General features: G+C 40.3%; 1 protein-coding gene across 7 annotated transcripts in view; it reads left to right on the top strand.

Moving 5' to 3' along the window:
* The window catches only part of LOC124985172 (carboxyl-terminal PDZ ligand of neuronal nitric oxide synthase protein-like), a 330,263-nt gene that overhangs the window by 245,467 nt on the left and 65,941 nt on the right, over window positions 1-18,855 (top strand). For all 7 annotated transcript variants that reach the window (XR_007108816.1, XM_047553676.1, XM_047553666.1 and 4 more), the window contains one exon: window positions 17,493-17,601. Coding sequence is in view for 6 of the 7 variants with exons in the window: in XM_047553676.1 (XP_047409632.1) it covers window positions 17,493-17,601 (109 nt within the window). In the remaining variant the exon portion in view is untranslated. The remainder of the gene's footprint in view (window positions 1-17,492; window positions 17,602-18,855) is intronic.

Genomic DNA, 18,855 nt, shown 5'->3' with positions numbered 1-18,855 from the left:
TCCAAGTAGCCCTGGGAAGTAATAGAAGATCGAAATCATGACTATATTTCCTTCCCCTTCTTAGTTCATAAACTTCTCCATGCGGAAAATTGGGTATTTCCTACTCATGCATGTGTATGAAGAGGCACTGTCAATGAAAGACTTTGAAGCTGGAGGAAATAAAAACATCAACTCTTCATGAAATATTACTTATGACTAGAGTGATAGACACTTACATATGTCAGATGGACTACCCAGAAATTATATGAGAAGTTAGGGAGAGATCTCTAGGCTGGGTAGCCTCAGGAAGCTTAATTATCAGTTGTCCCATACCACAGTGAAGCAGAAGCCCCTGCAGGATCCTTAGTACATAGTAGGTGCTCAATAAATACTGCATGACAAAGCTAGGGCAGGCTATATCTGCTTGTCTGCTGCACTAAAACGTTCAATTTAAAAATCCATTAAGCCTATTTTATCCTCTTTTGGCCTTGTCCTGTACCCTTCTTGGTGGCCTATAAACAGCCCAAGAGAGGTACAAAGCTCACTCAAGTGAATAGATGCAGAAGAAAACTCAAACTAACTGTCAGAGTGATCAAAATTAAACCTCTGGATCTGTCTCTCTGGGCCTGGCCTTCGAGGGCATCTTTTGCACTTAATAATGATGGAAAATCCAATTAAACCAACTTTAGAAAACTTCAAATAATTAAATACTATCTACCAGGGAGAGAATTACCCTGTGGAGGAAGTAACAGAGGAACAGGGAACACAGGCTGGTCCCAGTTCTATGAAGTGACTGACTATTTTTACATTTCATTACAGTGTGCTTTATTTTATCCTTCTTGAATGCAGGAAAGAGAATCAATTCATGTATCTTAAGTGGGAAAGTATGTACAAAGTAAAATAATCATTCTTCTTCCCTTGACATCCCTCCCTGATACCAAGTGGGCACTGACCTGGGTGTCCACCAGGTATCAACATTTCCTAGGACATAAATCTCTTTGAGAATTTGATAAAAATTGGATTTTTTTTCCTAGGGAAAAAATCACTCTCATACCCGCTTGCAAAATTTTGAGTTTTAAGAGAATTCATGGACCCCATAGTCCTGCATGTTCATGAATTCCAAGGTAAGACTCCTGGAATCAATAGGCATTATACAACATTGCTGGTTATTTGCATCTAAAGTTTGAATGGTTTATCATCAGGCATCCTTTCTACACTGGATTTTGGAGTAGGAGAAGGGATGAAAAACAAACCAATCTAGTTTTCTTAGCAATTTAATGTTCGAATGATTTTACTTTACCAGCCCAGGAGAAATTTGCATTTTATTAGAGGAGTCTTATAATTCAAAACAATCTTATGTTGATGAGTTTCAATCATGGGGGAGTGGGATTTGCATAGGAAGAGCCTTTATGAGTCCTTGGAATCACATGGATTGTGAGGAAGTTGGCATAGGGTGTTTTATCAGGTTTTTCATTGCCGTGACTAAATGACTTGGCCAGAACAATTTTAGAGGAGGAAAAGTTTTTTTTTGAGGGCTCACAATTTCAGAGGTCTTATCGTCAGGGCTCAAGGTGGCAGAAGAGTGTGGTGGAGGGAAGCAGCTCACATGGTGATCAGGGAAACAGAGAGAGACTCCACTAGCCAGATACAAATATATACCTCAAAGCCATGTCCCAGTTCCCACCTCCTCTAGCCATACCTTACCACTTCAGTTATCATTCAGTTAATCCCTATCAGGGGATTAATTCACTGATTATATTAAGGCTATAACCCAATCATTTCTCCTCCAAACCTTCCTGTATTGTCTCACACATGAGCTTTTGTGGGACACCTCACATCCAAACCATAACATACTGATGGAAACACCAGGTAATGATACTAGGAAAGGGCTGTTGTGTTACCAACATAAACCCCAAAGGCCTGGCTGGGTAAGCCCTCTGTGGGTTCCTCCCTGCCCTACCCACTACCTGAGTACTGGGGTTTGAATCCAGAGGCCTTCTAACATGGACCTACATCCCCAATCCTTTCTATTTTTAATTTGGAGATAGAATTTCACTAAGTTTCCCAGGCTTACCTCAAGCTTGTGATCCTCTAGCCTCAGCCTCCAGAGTTGCTGGGATTATAGATACAAAACAGCATGCCCAGCATGTGGGCTCATTCTTGTGTCTTGGCACAGTTGGGAAGGATGGTGCTGTCACAACCCTAAGATCATAGCCAGGTTGTGTGCTAAGGCTTTTCTCTCAGACTGGAGCTGAAAATAACTGGGCAGTTCAGAGGGTTATTCTACGCATAACCCTCTGAATGGAAAGAGTTGGATTATCTCTATTAAGAGACCCTGAAAAGCTGGCTCTTAGGGAGTTGCAGATTTTCCCAGTTGCTGGCAGCAATTATGATCAAACCATAATTAATTAAGGTGTCTTCTGTGTTTGACTTAACATCGCTGCCTGTCAAATTCTTATTTATCCTTCATGTTGTATTTTAAATACTACACCTATCAGGAATTCCTTCCTGATTTTATTATCTCCCATAGAATGGATACTTTATTGTATTGTATTTTTTATGTGGTGCTGAGGATGGAACACAGGGCCTCACACATGCTAGGCAAGCTCTCTACCACTGAGCTATAACCCCAGCCCTGGACTCTTTATTTTTATTATTCTTTTGGACCCTATGCCTATATAACCCTAAGTTCCTCCTTTTATTATAGTTATTATTATCTGCTTTATATGTTTTTAACAGTGTTATGATTTTGATCGGATATGTCCCCCAAAGGTTCATATATGAAGGCAGCAATATTCAGAGGTCAGAATATGAGGAAGTGATTGGATCATGAGGGCTCTGACCTCATTGGTGGATTAATTCATTGAGGGATTTATATTTGATGGTATTTTTGGGAGATGTTAGAAACTGTAGGTAGTGGGGCCTCATTGAAGGAAGTAGGTCACTTTGGGTGTGCCCTGGAAGAGTACATCTTATCCCTAGCCCCTTCCTTGCTCACTCTTCCATGAGATGAGCAGCTTTGCACTGCCATGCCCTTCCACAACCATGTTTCTGCCTTGGAATCAGCTGAGCATGGACTGAAACCTTTGATAATGTGAGCCAAATTTAATCTTTCCTACTAAGCTGTTTTTCTCAGGTATTTTATTCCAGTAACAGAAATCTAACCAACAGAAGTAGAAACTGCACTTATTCATCTCTGGGGCTCCTTGACCCCACTGTCTTACAAATAATTGTGTTCAATGTATCAATTTAGTTGATTTCCCTTTAAACTTTTGCAAACACTTTCACCGAGCAGGTATGCTCATTCTGTAGACTTTATCTAGTATTGAATGGATGAATGAAGCAACCAATCAACTTACAAACATTTGTTGAACTTTGAGCATAACCCCTATGTGAGGTATGGGGGGTGGTGATAAAAATGTTACCATTAGATCATTTAAATTTATGTTCTAACAGAAGGTAATAAGCACTCCATCAATTACTATTAAAAAGGCAGCATCACAATTAGGAACACTGAGAAACAAGAGGGCATTTGACCTTGTTCAGCTTTGCTCCGAGAGAGAACCCAGCCCCTCTTGTTACTGTGGTATTAACCAGTCAGCAGGCTGCCGTTGAAAATGTGCACCCTCTTTCCTCCAGCTGAACAAGGATGCCAGCCCTGCCCACCATCATTGCTATGCAGTTAGGACTTTGCCTAAGGGGCAGTTGTCTTTTTTGTGCATTGTCTTGGTCTTTGACTTCATCTCTCATCTCATTTGTTGCAGTTTTTACTAATAATTCATGACTTTCAGAGGATGGATGGGAGTAAGGAAACGATAAAACTCAGTAAATGTGTTCATCTTCTTTTTATTAATAGCCCCAATAAAAGGATTTTTTGAGGGTGTGAGCAAGAAGAGCCTCAGAATGGCAGCCCCTGATGGATAGCATTTGCACGTGGGCTCATTGTCTCCCATTAGCATGTAATTAATCGTTGAAAATGTTCCTGACTGCTGGGGGAGCTGGAATATCGCATGTACACTTCCTTCCAGACTTGAAGCAGATGTCCAAATAGTGGGCCAATGGTCTGATCTACCTGTCCCCAAACTCAAACATTATTTGATGTGTGCATGTATACAAATATGTTTGTGTATGCATGTCTGTGTATTCACATGTATATACTCCCATTCACATACACACATCTATTTATGCATATATATGTATGTAAAAAGAATTTTATTAGTAAAAGAGCGAAATCCAAGCCCTTTCTAAATGCCTTTGTTCACTGATGGGAAAGACAAAACCCTAAGGGAACAATTAAGCCTGTCAGATGCCTCAACTGATAAAGAGGAATTTGACAAGCTAAATGTAGAAGAGAAATTGCACTTGCTCATAAACCATGTCTCAAGAGAGCCTTTGGTGCCCCTGGCCTGGTCTCCCCACCCATCCAGCCCCCACATATTTACACAGGCCCCACCCCTCAGGTGGTCAGAGCCAGGATAAATTAATACATATCTCTTCTCTAAGGAAATAGCAGCAAAGTGATTTTGATTGCACTTGCTTCCCTTTAGATCAATGTCATGTTTCTTGTAGTTGTTCCCATGCTCAGGAAAGGGGACAGGTAAAATGGGGTCTTGACAGTTATAACAGTCTTAGCTTTCATCAGGACACCTGCCTAACCATTAGGCTGACCTCTTGCTTCACCCCACTCCTACCTTCACATCACACAGCCTCAGCTTTCTAGCAGGGAAACTCTTGGCAACTTTAAAAGGCTACCAAAGTGCTGAGAAATAGAATGAGATATCATCCAAGGATAAGAGCAGCTCCCTCCCACCTTAGTGGCAGGTTCATGGTGGTTGCCTTCTTGAAATCAAGATGACTCTTCCACTTGGACTGTCTTCTGTCTGTCTACATCTTGGGTCATTATTTCCTCTCTAAGTTTTTTTTTTCTTTTTTAGCATATAAATTGGCTCAGGTTTTGCCATCTGAAAAAGAAAAGATGCCCACCAACCTGTCTTGTCCTTTTGCTCCTGAGCTCTTTGACATAATCACATTGACTGTCTGTGTTTCCAAATCTTCCACATGCTTTTCAACAACTGAGCTTTCAGAGCTGCTCTACTGAGACTGTCCTTGCCAAATTCACCTGTGATGTCTTTGTTGTGAGGTCCCTGCTCTCTCTCTGTCCACATTCCATTCAGTTTCTGGGAAACACTTGATACTGTGAACCTTTCAGTCCTTGTGGAGACTCCCATGATAGCCTTCTCTTGTTCCTTCTCTAATCTAATATGTTTCTACTCAGTAGTGGGTTTTGCTGGCTATTCCAGTTTTGCCATTCATATAAATAGATACTATTAGTGGAATTCTCTCAATGAGTCCCTTCTCTTGTCCTAGGCGCTCTTCAGGGCATCTTACACTTACCATGGTTTCAACCCCTGTCCCCTCTAAGATCTGATGACACTCAAATCTATACTGCCCATCTCTTATTTCTCACTGCCTCTTAGGGGAGTCAGCCTGAGTGCTTTTAGCCCCACAAAGTTGACATGTCTAGAACTAACCACACTCTTTCTCCTCTTTACCTGTCCTCTCACCCTTCTCTTCCTTCTCTGTCCCTTGATCCATTTAATGTTTAATCCATCTACCAAGTCACTCAGTCTTTTCCTTCCCTTTCCTTATTCTCAGATCCAGAGAAATGACCTGAGTCTGTCTCCACATATTCCTGATTGCTGCCCCTGCCTTCATTAGGATTTCAGCATTTCTCCCTGAACTTGGCTGCTCAGTCTGGCTGCACAGACTCTGTTCCATATAACAGAGTATAGAGTGTGTCATTCACCCCCACCCTGTGCTTAGCACCTGATTTGCCAAACTTGAGTTTTCACCAAGGTTCCCATGTTTGTGGATGAGAAGAACCAAAACTTGAGGATGAAAAGATTCACCCAATATCACAGCTCTAAAGCACAACAGGGATCTGAGTTCAGCCTTTCTGACTGGCAAGTCCCAGGTCCAGATTCTTTTCTGTCCCCCAAACCTTCCATATTGCATTAACCTTTTTATAGCCTGCCTCCTACTCCTGTCCTCTTCTAGTCCATCCTTCATACCACCATGACTTCCAACTATAGCATTCCTCTGCTTAGACCCCCAGTGGTACTCTGAGCCCACAATGTAAAGTCTAGGTGCAGAGCTGGTCCCCACAGGTGACCTTGATCTTCTAGTCTCATCTCCTACTAGTCTCTTGGCACATCCTGTGCTCCCTATATCTAAGCAGACTGCACCTTATGACTTCATCCACACCTTTCCATGTGCAGTATCTGTTACAAGGAGTGCTCCCCTTTCCCATCTTTATGATGGATATCTTTCCTTTGCCCCCAGACCTTCTCTCCAGACCTCCTCACTGTGCTTCCTGCCCAGGAAGGCTGGCCTATTGGATCTGTCGCAGAGCTCCTACGGGGCAGGGAGGTGGGGGGCGCATATGATTCTCTCATCTGAATTTGGGAAATGCTCACTGCCCTGCCTCCTCTAGCCTTGGAATTTCGTGTGTCCCCCAAGCACTGCATTATCCCCTGTGATGCCTTCCCTCACCTTTGTAAATAGTCCCCTATTAACTTGTCTTGTGTTCCTCAGTTGATGTGCTTCCTGACAGAACCCTGACTGATGTGTTCCTCTTTCCATAATTCTTACCACACCTTCAAGGTGCAGTGCAGGTGGCAGCTGCCCTGTGTGCCTCTTCTGACTCCCACAGGTAGGCACTGCCTCCTTCTCCCTATTTCATAACACTCTGTTTCCACTCTGCACATTCAGAACTTACGTGGCATTATCGCTCTATCAGTCCACTCTGAACTCTTCAAGGGCAGCCTCTGGGACAAAATCAGTACTGTATTCTTAGAGAATTGATATGGGGCAGTGGAGGAGTGGGTATAGAGTAAGATGCATATTTCTTTCCTTCTTCTTTTTCTTATTTTTTTGGCAGTACTGGAGATTAAACCCAGGACCTGTCTATCTCAAAATAAAATAAAGCATTGGGAATGTAATCCACTGTGTGAGGTCTTGGGTTTAATCCCCAATACCACCAAATAAATAAATAAATAAATAAAATCTTATGTGCTTCTCCTGCTTTCATTTTGCAGTTGAGAAAAACAGGCTCAGAGTGTTCAATGACTTTGAGAAAGTAGAGAAGCCACAGCCTCACCTATATCTTTGTGGCTGTTGTTCTGCTACTTGTTATTTATTCCTCTGCAACACAGGACTCTCAGTGTACCCAGGGGAGTGGAAAAGGAAAGGTGTGGCTTAGCTTATGGTTTATTTTGCACTGGAAAGATTTTGCCTCATGCCACTCTCCACATAGTGCTTGAAGGAAAGTATCCACTGTCTTGAAAGTCAGAGGATAAATTATTCACGGAGAAAGGAGAAGAGGAAGCTAAATTTTCTAAGCAATCTCCCCCTTCTCCCCACTGCATACCACCAAAGTTGTATCTCTGCTATTTTTGGTATGTTGATTTTCTCTTTGCTTTGTGGCTCTGGGGCAGAAGTTGTGTCTCTGAGCAAGAGCCTTCAGGAAGCCTGAGAATCCTAAGTGTTAGAAAGGATGAGCTGATCCTGCCCACTGCCCAAATGCGAACACACTGAGTATACGAACTCAGTTAACAGAGAGGAAAGAATTGGCAGCTTGTGTAAATGGATTTGGTTTTTACAGCCAAGAGCAGGTGATGGTTATTTTGAAGAAATTATGAGTATTGGAGAGAAGTTAAAATCTTGAAATATGTGAAAGGATTTTTGTATGATGGTTCTGTGAGGGATGCTGGCCTGTATTTGCCTGCCTGTCAAATACTGAACAAGAAGAAATTAACTTATCCCATGCTTGACATTTAGAAAGTGTGTTGGTGATGGTTTGTGGTTGATTCAAGTAAAGCAGGAGAGGTTTTAGTGGGACATAAGAAAGAACTTGTTAACAGCTGTGAAATTAAAACATCAATTAACCACTGAGATGGGCCATGAGGGCGTTTTAACTAGACTTTCAAAAGATAAATATGTATTTGTCAGATTCTCACCAGATTCTAAAACTCAAATGAATGCTTATTCCTTACTCTAGGTACACACTAGATCTTTGCAACAATAATTTAGACTTTTGTGTAATTCCTTGACAAAACTTTGGAAATTAGGGCTGAGGATATGGCTCAGTTGATAGAGTGCTTGCCTTGCAAGCACAAGGCCCTGGGTTCAATCCCCAGTACCACCAAAAAAAAAAAAAAAAAAAATTTGGAAATTAGCTCCTAGAGTTGCATTTCTATGCCTGCAGTTGAAGAAATGAGCTTCACTATCTCTTAAGGTTTCTCCTAGCCCCAGAATCCCAGTCTTCCTTCCAGAACATACCATTGTGAGGCAGGTCTCTGATACATGACCTAGGCATGTTGACAAGCAGATGACAAGCACACACTGGGCAATGTGTCCCAACACCTCAGTGCCTTTGGAAGTAAGGAGACTAGTTCCATAAGGGACTATGGCATCATTGCTTGAGTTCATTACCCTTACTTCATGTCAAATAGCAGCCCTGGGAAAGTGAAATCTGAGAAGGGCAGTCTCAAACATAATGAGGAGTGAAAAAGATAGAAATTGAACTAAATTCTAATAAAAGAAAAACAGCTGAAATGATAAAGAGTCCTGGAAATACAGAGGGAGAAAATAATCAGATAATCAGTAATGAGAGATAAAAATTATCAACATGAAGGACAATGTTATCTAAAGATGATTAAAAATAAATTAAGAGGCATGGTAAAAAGAGACCACACAGACACACAGATACACATGCATTCCTGCCATGATATGTTACACCCAGGGAAGATCCTTGCTAGAGCCTGTGTTGTGGTGTTTAGACTTAACTGCCTCCATAATTGTGAGCTCAATAAATCTCTTTTCTTTGTAAAGAAGTCTGCCTCTAGTTTGTCATTATGGTAGTGAAAAAATAGACCAATACAATGCCACATTCAAATTGGAGAACCACCTTTCTCCATCTCCAGAGAGTGAGTGATGTTGGGAGAACAGTGACTATTTCTGTTTGTTCTTCCATTTGACATTTCTAGATTTGCTTCCACAGTTCTAAAGCATTTGTCCAACATTTCATGTATTGCAGAATATTTGTCCTTCTATTGTCTCATGCTAACCTTATGACAACCCTGAGAGGTATTTTTATAATTCTCACTTCAAGGATGAGAGAGGGGAAAGAATTAACTAGAGATCCTTGGCCAAGTGTAAATCCTCTGGCCTCAGGTTCTGTGCTTTGCTCTGTGGCAAGAGGGAGTTCTGGAGTAAGACTGGGATGACTAGGTAAGCCCAACAGGGTTTGATTGACAGAAGAAGGCACAGAAGTTACTGTGTGGATCTGTAATGGGGAGAAACATGGATGTAGACATGTTATCAGTTGTGCAGGTGGCTCAAGACCTTTCACATTCTTTGCAGCCACAAGGTTTAAACATAAGCAGGTGGTTCCCCATGGATGAGGCTTTTAGGCAGGATGCTAATATTTGGTGGAATGTGGCTTATTAAGGTTCTCCAGATAAAGGGAACCAATATATAAGAAAGAGAAGGTATGTGTCTGTGTGCATGTGTGTGTTATGCACATGTATATTTGTATATTCACACACATCTACATACATATAAAAAGAGATTTATTATAAGGAGTTGGCTCATATGATTCTGGAGGCTGAGAAGTTCCAAGATCTATATTTGGCACTTTTTTTTTTTTTTTTGGTGATGCTGGGGATCAAACCCAGGAACTCATGCATACTAGGTGAGCACTCTACCCTCTGAGCAACACTCCCAACCCCCAAAAACTGTATCTGGGAAGCTAGAGACACAGGGAAGCTGATACATGGTTCTAGTATGAACTTAAAGACCTGAAAACCAGGAGAACTATTGGTTTAAGTTTCATTATGGAACTTAAACCTCATTATGGAGGTGGCAGGCATGAGACCCAAGAAGTGTTGGTGTGTCGGGTCCAGTCTGGGAATCAGAAAAGACCAGTGTCCTAACTCAAGCATTCATGCAAGAGGAGTTCCCTCTTGCTCAGCCTTTTTGTGCTATTCAGTTCTTTAATTGTTTCAGGGAGTGCAATCTGCTTTATCCAATGTTAATCTAATCTAGATTAGATTAATCTAGAAACACCCTCACAGATATCACTGAGAGTAGTATTTAGCCAGATGCCTAGAAACCCATGGCCCAAAAGAGTTCGCATATAAAATTAACCATCAAATTGACTGCATCATTTTAGAGCTTATTTTTTTCAGAGAGAAAGATGACTGAACAAAAACTGGTCTCATGATCAGAGACTAAAAGGAAATAGGGATGAGAAATTTTTTTTTTTTTTTTTTTTTTGGTACCAGGAATTGAAACCAGGGGCACTTAACCTCTGAGCTGCATCCCCAGCCCTTTTCTTTTTCTTCTTCTTTTTTTTTAATCTTGAGACAGGGTCTTGCTAAGTTGCTGAGTGCCTCACTAAGTTGCTGAGGCTGGCATTGAACTTGCTGTCCTCATATCTCAGCCTCCTGAGCCACTGGGATTACAGGCATTTGCTGCTGCACCTGTCTAGGGATGAGGATTCTAAGACACAGTATAATATAAGTGACTCCAGTCAGGCCCCAAAGACTATCAAGAAAAATCATGTTGCTACCCTGATTTTCTTAAACTGTTCTTTGGAAAGTATATACTATAGAAGGCAAGACTTAAAAACAGGTATGAGGGCAAAGGAACAACCATTACAGAGAGCTGAAGCCCTGATGTATTGGATTTATGGAAAAGACTGAAGATGAGAGAAAAAGAATATAAAGAGTTGGCACATATGGAAAAACTCTCACATCCCATTTTTATAACCATCATTCTTATTTTTTCCCCTGTCAAATAGAGAACTGATCTTCAAATTAGAAACACTAAAACATATGTGATTTAAAAAAAAAAAAAAAAAAAAAAAAACAGGCGAAGTTTAAAAACCATGAGGAAAAAAGAAAGGCATCCAGTACTCCTTTCAGGGTGTTCAGACCTCAGTCATTTGGGTCCTGAGAAAATGTGATTGTAAAGTAATGATTGGTCATCTTTGCAGAAATCATGAGGAATGATGACAAGATTGCAAGATTAAGACATCTTACTTTTTAAATGGGAGTAAAATCTGAAAACCAGTGAATTCGTCATTGCCCCTGGGCAAAATTCTAGAAGAGATCATTGGGCAGATGGTCTGAGAGAGCTTGGAAAAGAAAAGGGTGACTGCTAGAAACCAGGGTGCCCAGGTATGCTCAGGAAATCTGCCTTAGAGCAGGTGTGCAAATTAACTTTGAACATTTGAGTTGACCACAGTGTGAACTAGAAGTGAGATGTTGTAACTAAAGAAAAAACATGATTAGAGATGGTCTACTAAAAATTGCATTCTTGGGCATAGAAAAGATTTCTGCAAATATACTCTCCATGCTGTTTAGATCCCTTTATGAAAGTACATTCAGTTCTGTAAATTGTATTTTAAGAGACTCATTGGCAAATTGGCATATGTACAGAAAAGGTTAACAAGGAAGATAGAACTTGTATATACTAAGCAAGCAACTCACTATGTGTTGGGCATTGTGTTAAATGTGTGTATGTGTGTGTTTGCACGCACATGCTCGCACTTAAAACAATGCCTTTAAGAGATCATTAATGTCGGGGGGGGGGAGGGAAAAAAAATAATGAATCAAACATCATTGCCCTATGTAAACGTATGATTACACAAATGGTATGCCTTGACTCTATGTACAAATAGAGAAACAACATGTATCCCATTTGTATACAATAATAATAAATAAAAAATAAAAAAAAAAAGAGATCATTAATGTCTATTTTGGATGAGGAAACAAAGGATTATGTCAGTTTAGTAACTTGCCCAAGGCCAGTAGTTAAGCCTTGAACTTGAATTTTTCTCACCCCAAAGCTCATGTTCTTCCCATAATACAAACCTGCCAGAGCAAAAATGAATCTAGAAAATGGTCTTGTTGAAGAACTACTGAAGGAAGAGAAAGTTTGCCTTTTAAAATGAAAGGAGTAGATACAAATTTGGTGGTGGTTTCCAAATATTCAAATCATTGCCACTTGGAAGAAGGCTTAGCTTTCGTACTCTAAGGCCTCAGAGGATAGCACTAGGGCAGTAGTATGGAAGTAATAAGAGCAGTTACCATGTATTAACCATTTGTGATAAGCTAATCCCTCTTAACACTTTCAGTTTTTAAACCCAATGAGTGAGGTGCAGCAGTATGATTATCCCCTATTTCACAGGTAAAGAACAAGGGTTTGACTGGGTTCTTACAACTACAAAATAGCAGAGACTGAACTGAAATCCAGGTCTGTCCCACCCTGGGGCCAATGTTTTTAACCATTTTCTTCCACTGAATTCCTATGGGTAACTTTCCAATCAACATAGGGAAAATTTCCAAGTAATTAGAACTTCCCCAAAAGGAAATGTATACTCTCTTGGGTGTGAATTGCCCATCACTGAAAAATTCTGCTGACAAATCCTGTGACCTCTCAAGTCTCTTTCTAAATTGTATTTTTTCCCTCTGATCCTAAGAGAAACAAATTTACCTATAGGTTTATAGTCTGGAAGGATGTTATTGATGGTGGATTTGGTGACTCTTTTATCTCTTTTTCAACTTGAATTCCAACATGATACTAAACTCAAAATAATTTATCCAACAAATTATTTATCTTTCACTCATTTTGTTAAGTTTATGGACCTAAGAATCTGCAGTAGTACTATGGCTTTAAGCAAAACAGTTCTAATGGTAAAAATTATAATTCTGTGCATATTTTAAAATAAAAGTAAGAAACCTTAGAAAATTTAAAGAGGGAACAAAGCCTTGTGAAACCTAGGAATTATCTTTAACTTATGCAAACTGCTTTGGTTCCCTGCTCTTGATAATTATGGTGAAAATTGAGAAGATTGGGACAGTTTTTAGAGGCAGGACTGGAAGGACCCTAATATTAAGTATAAAGATGAAGAGTGAAGGTGAAAAGCAAATCTTCCCTATTCCTGAAGTGCTGACATTTGTCTTTTCTCCTCAGTTTCAACCACCCGCTCATTCCCAGTTCTTGAGAAAATTTGAGTTTTGAACACTGAGCGTGGTGGTGCATGCCTGTAATTCCAGCAACTTGGGAGATTGAGGTAGGAAGATCCAAAGTTTGAGACCAGCCTGAGCAATTTAGTAAGACCCTGTCTCAAAAAATTAAAAAGGTCTGGGGATGCAGTACAGCGGTAAAGTACCCTTGGGTTCAATCCCCAGTACGAAAAAAAGAAAGAACAGGAAAAGAAAGAAAAGAAAACCAAGTCATGAAGAATGAGTGTACTTGGAATATATTTCTAGATCTGGGAGTTTGAACTTAAGCCTTTAATTTGTTGATTTATTAATTTGTTGATGAATGAGGTAATATGGAAAAACTTTCTGCTGCTTGGTTGTGTTGATGGAAACTTTTCTAAGCAGGAACTAAATGACTTTTTGCTTAGCTAGAGGTTAATTGCTTCTCAGAACAGCACACTACATTTCTGAACTCAGACACAGCAAGCAGAGCAGTTTCCAGAGTGTTCAAAGAGAGTGGCCGCACTCAAGCACAGGTTGTCATCAGACTTTCTGAAGTGCTTTGTCTGTTAAGGTTACTTGAACCTGAGCTCACTGCTGTCCCCGAGTGCCTTCCACATCTGTATCATGTTGGCATGCCAATTCACATTCATCTCTGCAGTATCAGTTTAAATCCAGTTCTTGGTCCTTAGGGTGTTACATAATAAATTAAAAACCCAACACCAAAGGAGTTTTATGTGCAATGCATCTGAACTAACTGGACTGACTTCCTGTGGGGAAAATGAATAGCTGAGCTGACTACATTATAGGTGCTCATTAATAACAGCAGGAATACCTTACCTCCCTCCTGGGCCGGCATCAGGAACCTGCCATGTGCCGATCACTGTGGTCCTGAGGATGCCACCATGTGGTCCTTGTTCTTTCAAGGAGCTCTTTTTTAAAACATTATAGTGTGAGATGCATGCTATGGCACAGGTGAACCCACAGAGGTTCAGCTGTTCAGAATGCTGAAGGAAAGAAAAGGCTTCCTTGAGCCAAGTGTGGAATGATGCCAAGGGTGCTCACAGTGGTTGCAAAGGCAGGAAAAGGTATGAAGCCAGTCCTGCAGACCTGCATAGGTTGGAACTCCAGATGTACAGAGTGGAAGGCAGATACTCCATGCTAAGGAGTTTGAGATTCTGTCTTGGAGGCAGCAGGAAGCCTTTGCAAGGATGCAGTGGAATTCGTGTTTTTGAAACTACCCCTTTGCTTCCATCTCACTCTAATTAGAATGGGAGCCATCAAGAATACAAAAAATAAGAAGTGTTAGAGAGGATGTGGGGAAAAAGGAACACTTATACACTGTTGGTGGAGTTGTAAATTAGTACAATCACTGTGCAAAATCAGTATGGAGGTTCCTTAAAAGACTAGGAATGGAATTACACATGACCTAACTCTGCCACTCTCGGTATTTAGCCTAAAGAATTAAAGTCATTATACTACAGTGATACATGCATACCCATGTTTACAGCAATGCTGCTCACAATAGCCAAATTATGGAATCAGCCTAGGTGTCTATTAGTGGATAAATGGATAATGTGGGTGTATATGTACACAGTGGAGTTTCATTCAGTCATAAAGAAGAACAAAATTGTCCCTTTCAGGAAAGTAAATGGAACTTGAGAGCATTATGTTAAGAAAACATATGCAGTCTCTGAATATTTATCATCATCTCCACTATTCCTACCCTAATACAAGTCATCATTGTTTCTCAGGTGAATTATTTCAATGAACTTTTAAGCTCAGGGGTGTACAAACATTTTTCTGTAAAGGGTCAGATTGTAAGTTTTTGGGATAATGTATGTCAGCCATAGGTCCTTGTTAGAAGAACTTAGCTCTTATGTGTGTGAAAACAGGCAACACTATGCAACTGAATGAACATTTCTATGTTCCAATAAAATTTCATTTACAGAGAAAAAAAATTCAGTCAAACTCAGAAAGTTAAGGGTCATATGTTTTCTTTCTTATGTGGAAACCAGAGAGAAAAAAGGGGAAAAAAAGTGGGGGTGGGGGGCAATCTCATAAAAACAGGAGGGAGATCAGTAAAGAAAGGGAACCAGGGAGAGGAAGAGAAGAGGAAAGGGAAGGTATTGGGGAGTGAAATTGACCAGATTATATTGTTCTATCGTGTGCACAAACAAATATGTAACAATGAATAAAACTTTTATAATTATGAGGCACCAATAAAAATGTCTAATTAGAAAAAACATAAAAATAAATAAAAATAAAAATATCACTTTGCTAGCAATATAGGGGATAGATTGGCAATTGGAGAGCTAGGAAGCAGACACACATCCTGTAGAGGCTATTGCAAATATCCTGGTGAAAAATGAGAACTAAGGGAGTCGCATGGAGTTGAAGAGAAAATACCACAGACATCAGGGAGGTGCAGGAACTTAGTCATGAGTGATGGATATCAGGGAAGAGTGGAGGAACAAATCAAGGATGTCCCTTAGGCTTCTCACTTGAGTGGGTATGATGCCCCCTCATCAAAATGGGGGTCATGAGGAGGAAGGCCATGTTGGCTTCCAGAATTAGGGGGATGGATGGTGAACTCAGGTGGGGGTCTGATGAATTTGAGAAACTCAAGAGATACCTGAGGAGATGTCTGGGAGGGATGGCCAAATGGGCCTAGAGTTCAAGCAGAAGGAACTGCAGTACCATCGTTGGCTTGTACCTTGATAGGAAGACAGTTTGGCATTATTAGAAGATTCAGGGACTCTGTGATCCTGATAACCTTAGATTAGCTCTCTAGTGAGGCTTGTTATCAATTTGGGTATTATTTAGAGGTGGTAGAAATGTGACATGTATTGAAATGACTCCAGAAGAGTTTAGCAGAGAAACCATGGTCCCCAAGATGAACTTGGGATTCTTCCCGGTGTTATTCTCCTCTCTTGCCCACTCTTCTTTAGAATGTCCCTCCAAGGTTATTAGACTCAATTATTAGACCATTTAGAGGGTGCATTGGTAAAGAGATGTAAAAAGACACTTTACTAAATATGTCATCTTCTCAATAACCCTGCAAGATTATTAACAGTTCCATTTTACAGATAACACAGTGAACCTCTGAGGGGCTACATAGCTTACTTCATAATAAGTTATAGGTAAAGTTGTAGACTCTAAATTCCATTCTTTTTCTCCTACATAACACTAACTTATATTTTTAAAATAACAGAACTATTAAACCCTTGGATGAAAGATACCAATGTTTTTATTGAGAAAAAAAATGTTTTGTGGAAAGGATTTTGCCCCAGTGCCATTTATCAAGAGCAATACTCTCTCTAGATCACCCAAAACTGATCTCATTTCCCCACCTCTTCCTACAACAGTCAGGCCTGGTGGTTCTTATGGTGCCCTATTCTAGGTCCACTTAATCCACAGAAGACTGGACCACTAGGGCCATGCTTATATGTTTTCCCCTTTCCTTCTGCCTCCACCTTTGTCCCTATCTCCTTATACCCCAAGCAGCCATAGGGATCCTTTAGTTCTAAGAAGCACACAAAGTCAGTGTTCTACTCAGAAGCCTCTGATGACTTCTCAACTCACTGAGAATACAAGGCCTCATTTTTAAGCCTTCTGCATTCTGTCCTCTGGTTGCTACTATAACCCTGTCACTGATCATACTTGCTCCATTTGAACCACACTACCTGTTTCTCAAGCCCCTCTAGCACCTTTTCACATGTCAGGACTTACAGTTTTCCTGTTCCCACTTCCTATGATTTTGCCCAGCCATCTCTGTGACCACCCTTTTGAAAACAGCAGCTCCCATCATGCTCCATCCCTATTCTGCCTGAGTTTTCTTCATTCACTTGTATATTGATATCCACATGTAAGCTCAGTGAACTCAAAGGCTTTGTCCCAATTTAACTACACCCTGAACTGCTAGGGCAGCACCTAGCATTCAGAACTCTACTTGAATTGCAGAATTAATAGATGGAAGCAATGGTCCTGGCAGAGAGGGATGGAAAGTAGAGTCACTATGACTAAGGACCTACAATAATGAAAAGGAGTATCTTTGTTTTCCTAACATGGTTAACATTATTGTTTCCCCAAGTTTCCTCATTTGTGCATAATTGTGAGCTGTTATCAGAAAACTTGTACACATTTCCCTGGGTTAGATTTGTTGCTCTGATAAGGGAATGATTTTTCTTCAAACACAGAAGTCATTAGGACAGATCTGCTGCCTCAGGGGATGACTGATAGTAGTGGGGGTTCCCACGTCTACAATCCCACATCTAGAAGTCACTCATAGAAACATCTGTGTTTGTGGAGCCTGTTGAATGTACTTCCTATATGGCGATTTTTTGATCCCATAGGAAAAAGATTTCCTTTGGTAACTTGACTTTAATGTCCTTATCAAAAGTTTCCAGTTGAAGGCCCGAATGCCATTTTCAGTGCATTTTTCTGTTGTTCTTCCCTTAGAATCTTCTATGTCTCTCATGATTCCCAAGACTTGAAGATCTTCAGCTATATTGCTCGAGATGGTGCCAGCAACATCTTCAGGTGTAACGTCTTTAAATCCAAGAAGAAGGTAAAGGAGCAGTCTTTGGTCATCTGTAATGTTCCTCTTATGGACCCAGCACATCCCCAACATAGACCAATCTCCCTGTTGAAGATTTGGAGGTGACTGTTTTGATGCCAGACTCAGAAGAACTGTCATTGCTCCTAATGTAATGAAATTCTCTTTTAGTTTCATCTGAACTTTGACTTAGTTACATATGAACAATTGGAAAGGGACTGGCCATTGGATAAGTATTTGGAACAGGATCATGTAGTTGACACCAGGTATGATGCTGATTTTAGTGTGCATTAGAAAAGAAGCATTGCCGTGGACTAAGGTGACCCTTCTTTATCCTTCATGTTGATCAGTAGGCTTCAAATCATGATACTTGGAATCTGTTTCAGATTTAGAATATGACATTGGTTTTCCTGGGTAATTATTTAGTTATGGTGGCCTTGATACTTGAGTAAATGCAACTTTTTCAGTTTTGTAGAGTCATTCTTTCTCTCTCTCTCATTCCTCCAGGACCTAACACATGTAACTGGGGTTTTAGATACTTCCCTAGGGGTCAGGAAACCTAGGATTTAGCCCCACCTGAATGATATTATGCAGGTTGCTACCCCACTGTAAATCTCAGTTTCCTTAGATACAAAATGAGGATGATAATCAAAATCATCATTTCCTAAAACATATTCTGTAAAACATTTATCATCCAAAATGTGTTATGTTTAAACTACTCTACTTAAGTTGCTGAGAAGTACCAAAGTTAAAGAAACCCTTTTGACTTTGTTTAAACTAGCATTTCTGATTTGGCTATGAAACCTCATCTTTTTCACGTAACTTGTGCTAATAACCTGGAAACTATTTTTCTGCAGAAGAGATTTTTGGAAAATCCTGTATTGGGGCCTTTAAGACCCTTTAGAGATGTACTATTCTAGAGGCAAACCACTAAGTCTGACTTCCTGTGAGCACTTCTCATCTTCTTCCTGCATTCTCCTCCTTTGATTCTATGTAACACCTTTTGCTTTAAGGCATTGTTAATAGACTCATGGTCATCTCATTGTTGTCAAGTGAGGAGTGGGGATAATAATAATACATGACAAGGTCAAGATCAACTAATACAGATGTCCCTTGATTAATGGTGAGGTTATGTCCCAATAAACCCTTCCTCAGCTGAAAAATGCCTTTCATATATCCAGCCTACTGAACTTCCTAACTTAGCAGCAGATTGTACTGTACTAGTAGTTTTAATTTCTTCACAATGTACTCAATGGTGAGATTCAC

Source organism: Sciurus carolinensis, chromosome 1 (genome assembly GCF_902686445.1).
Source record: "Sciurus carolinensis chromosome 1, mSciCar1.2, whole genome shotgun sequence".
Lineage (NCBI taxonomy): Eukaryota > Metazoa > Chordata > Mammalia > Rodentia > Sciuridae > Sciurus > Sciurus carolinensis.
This window is presented reverse-complemented; position numbering and strand designations above follow the sequence as displayed.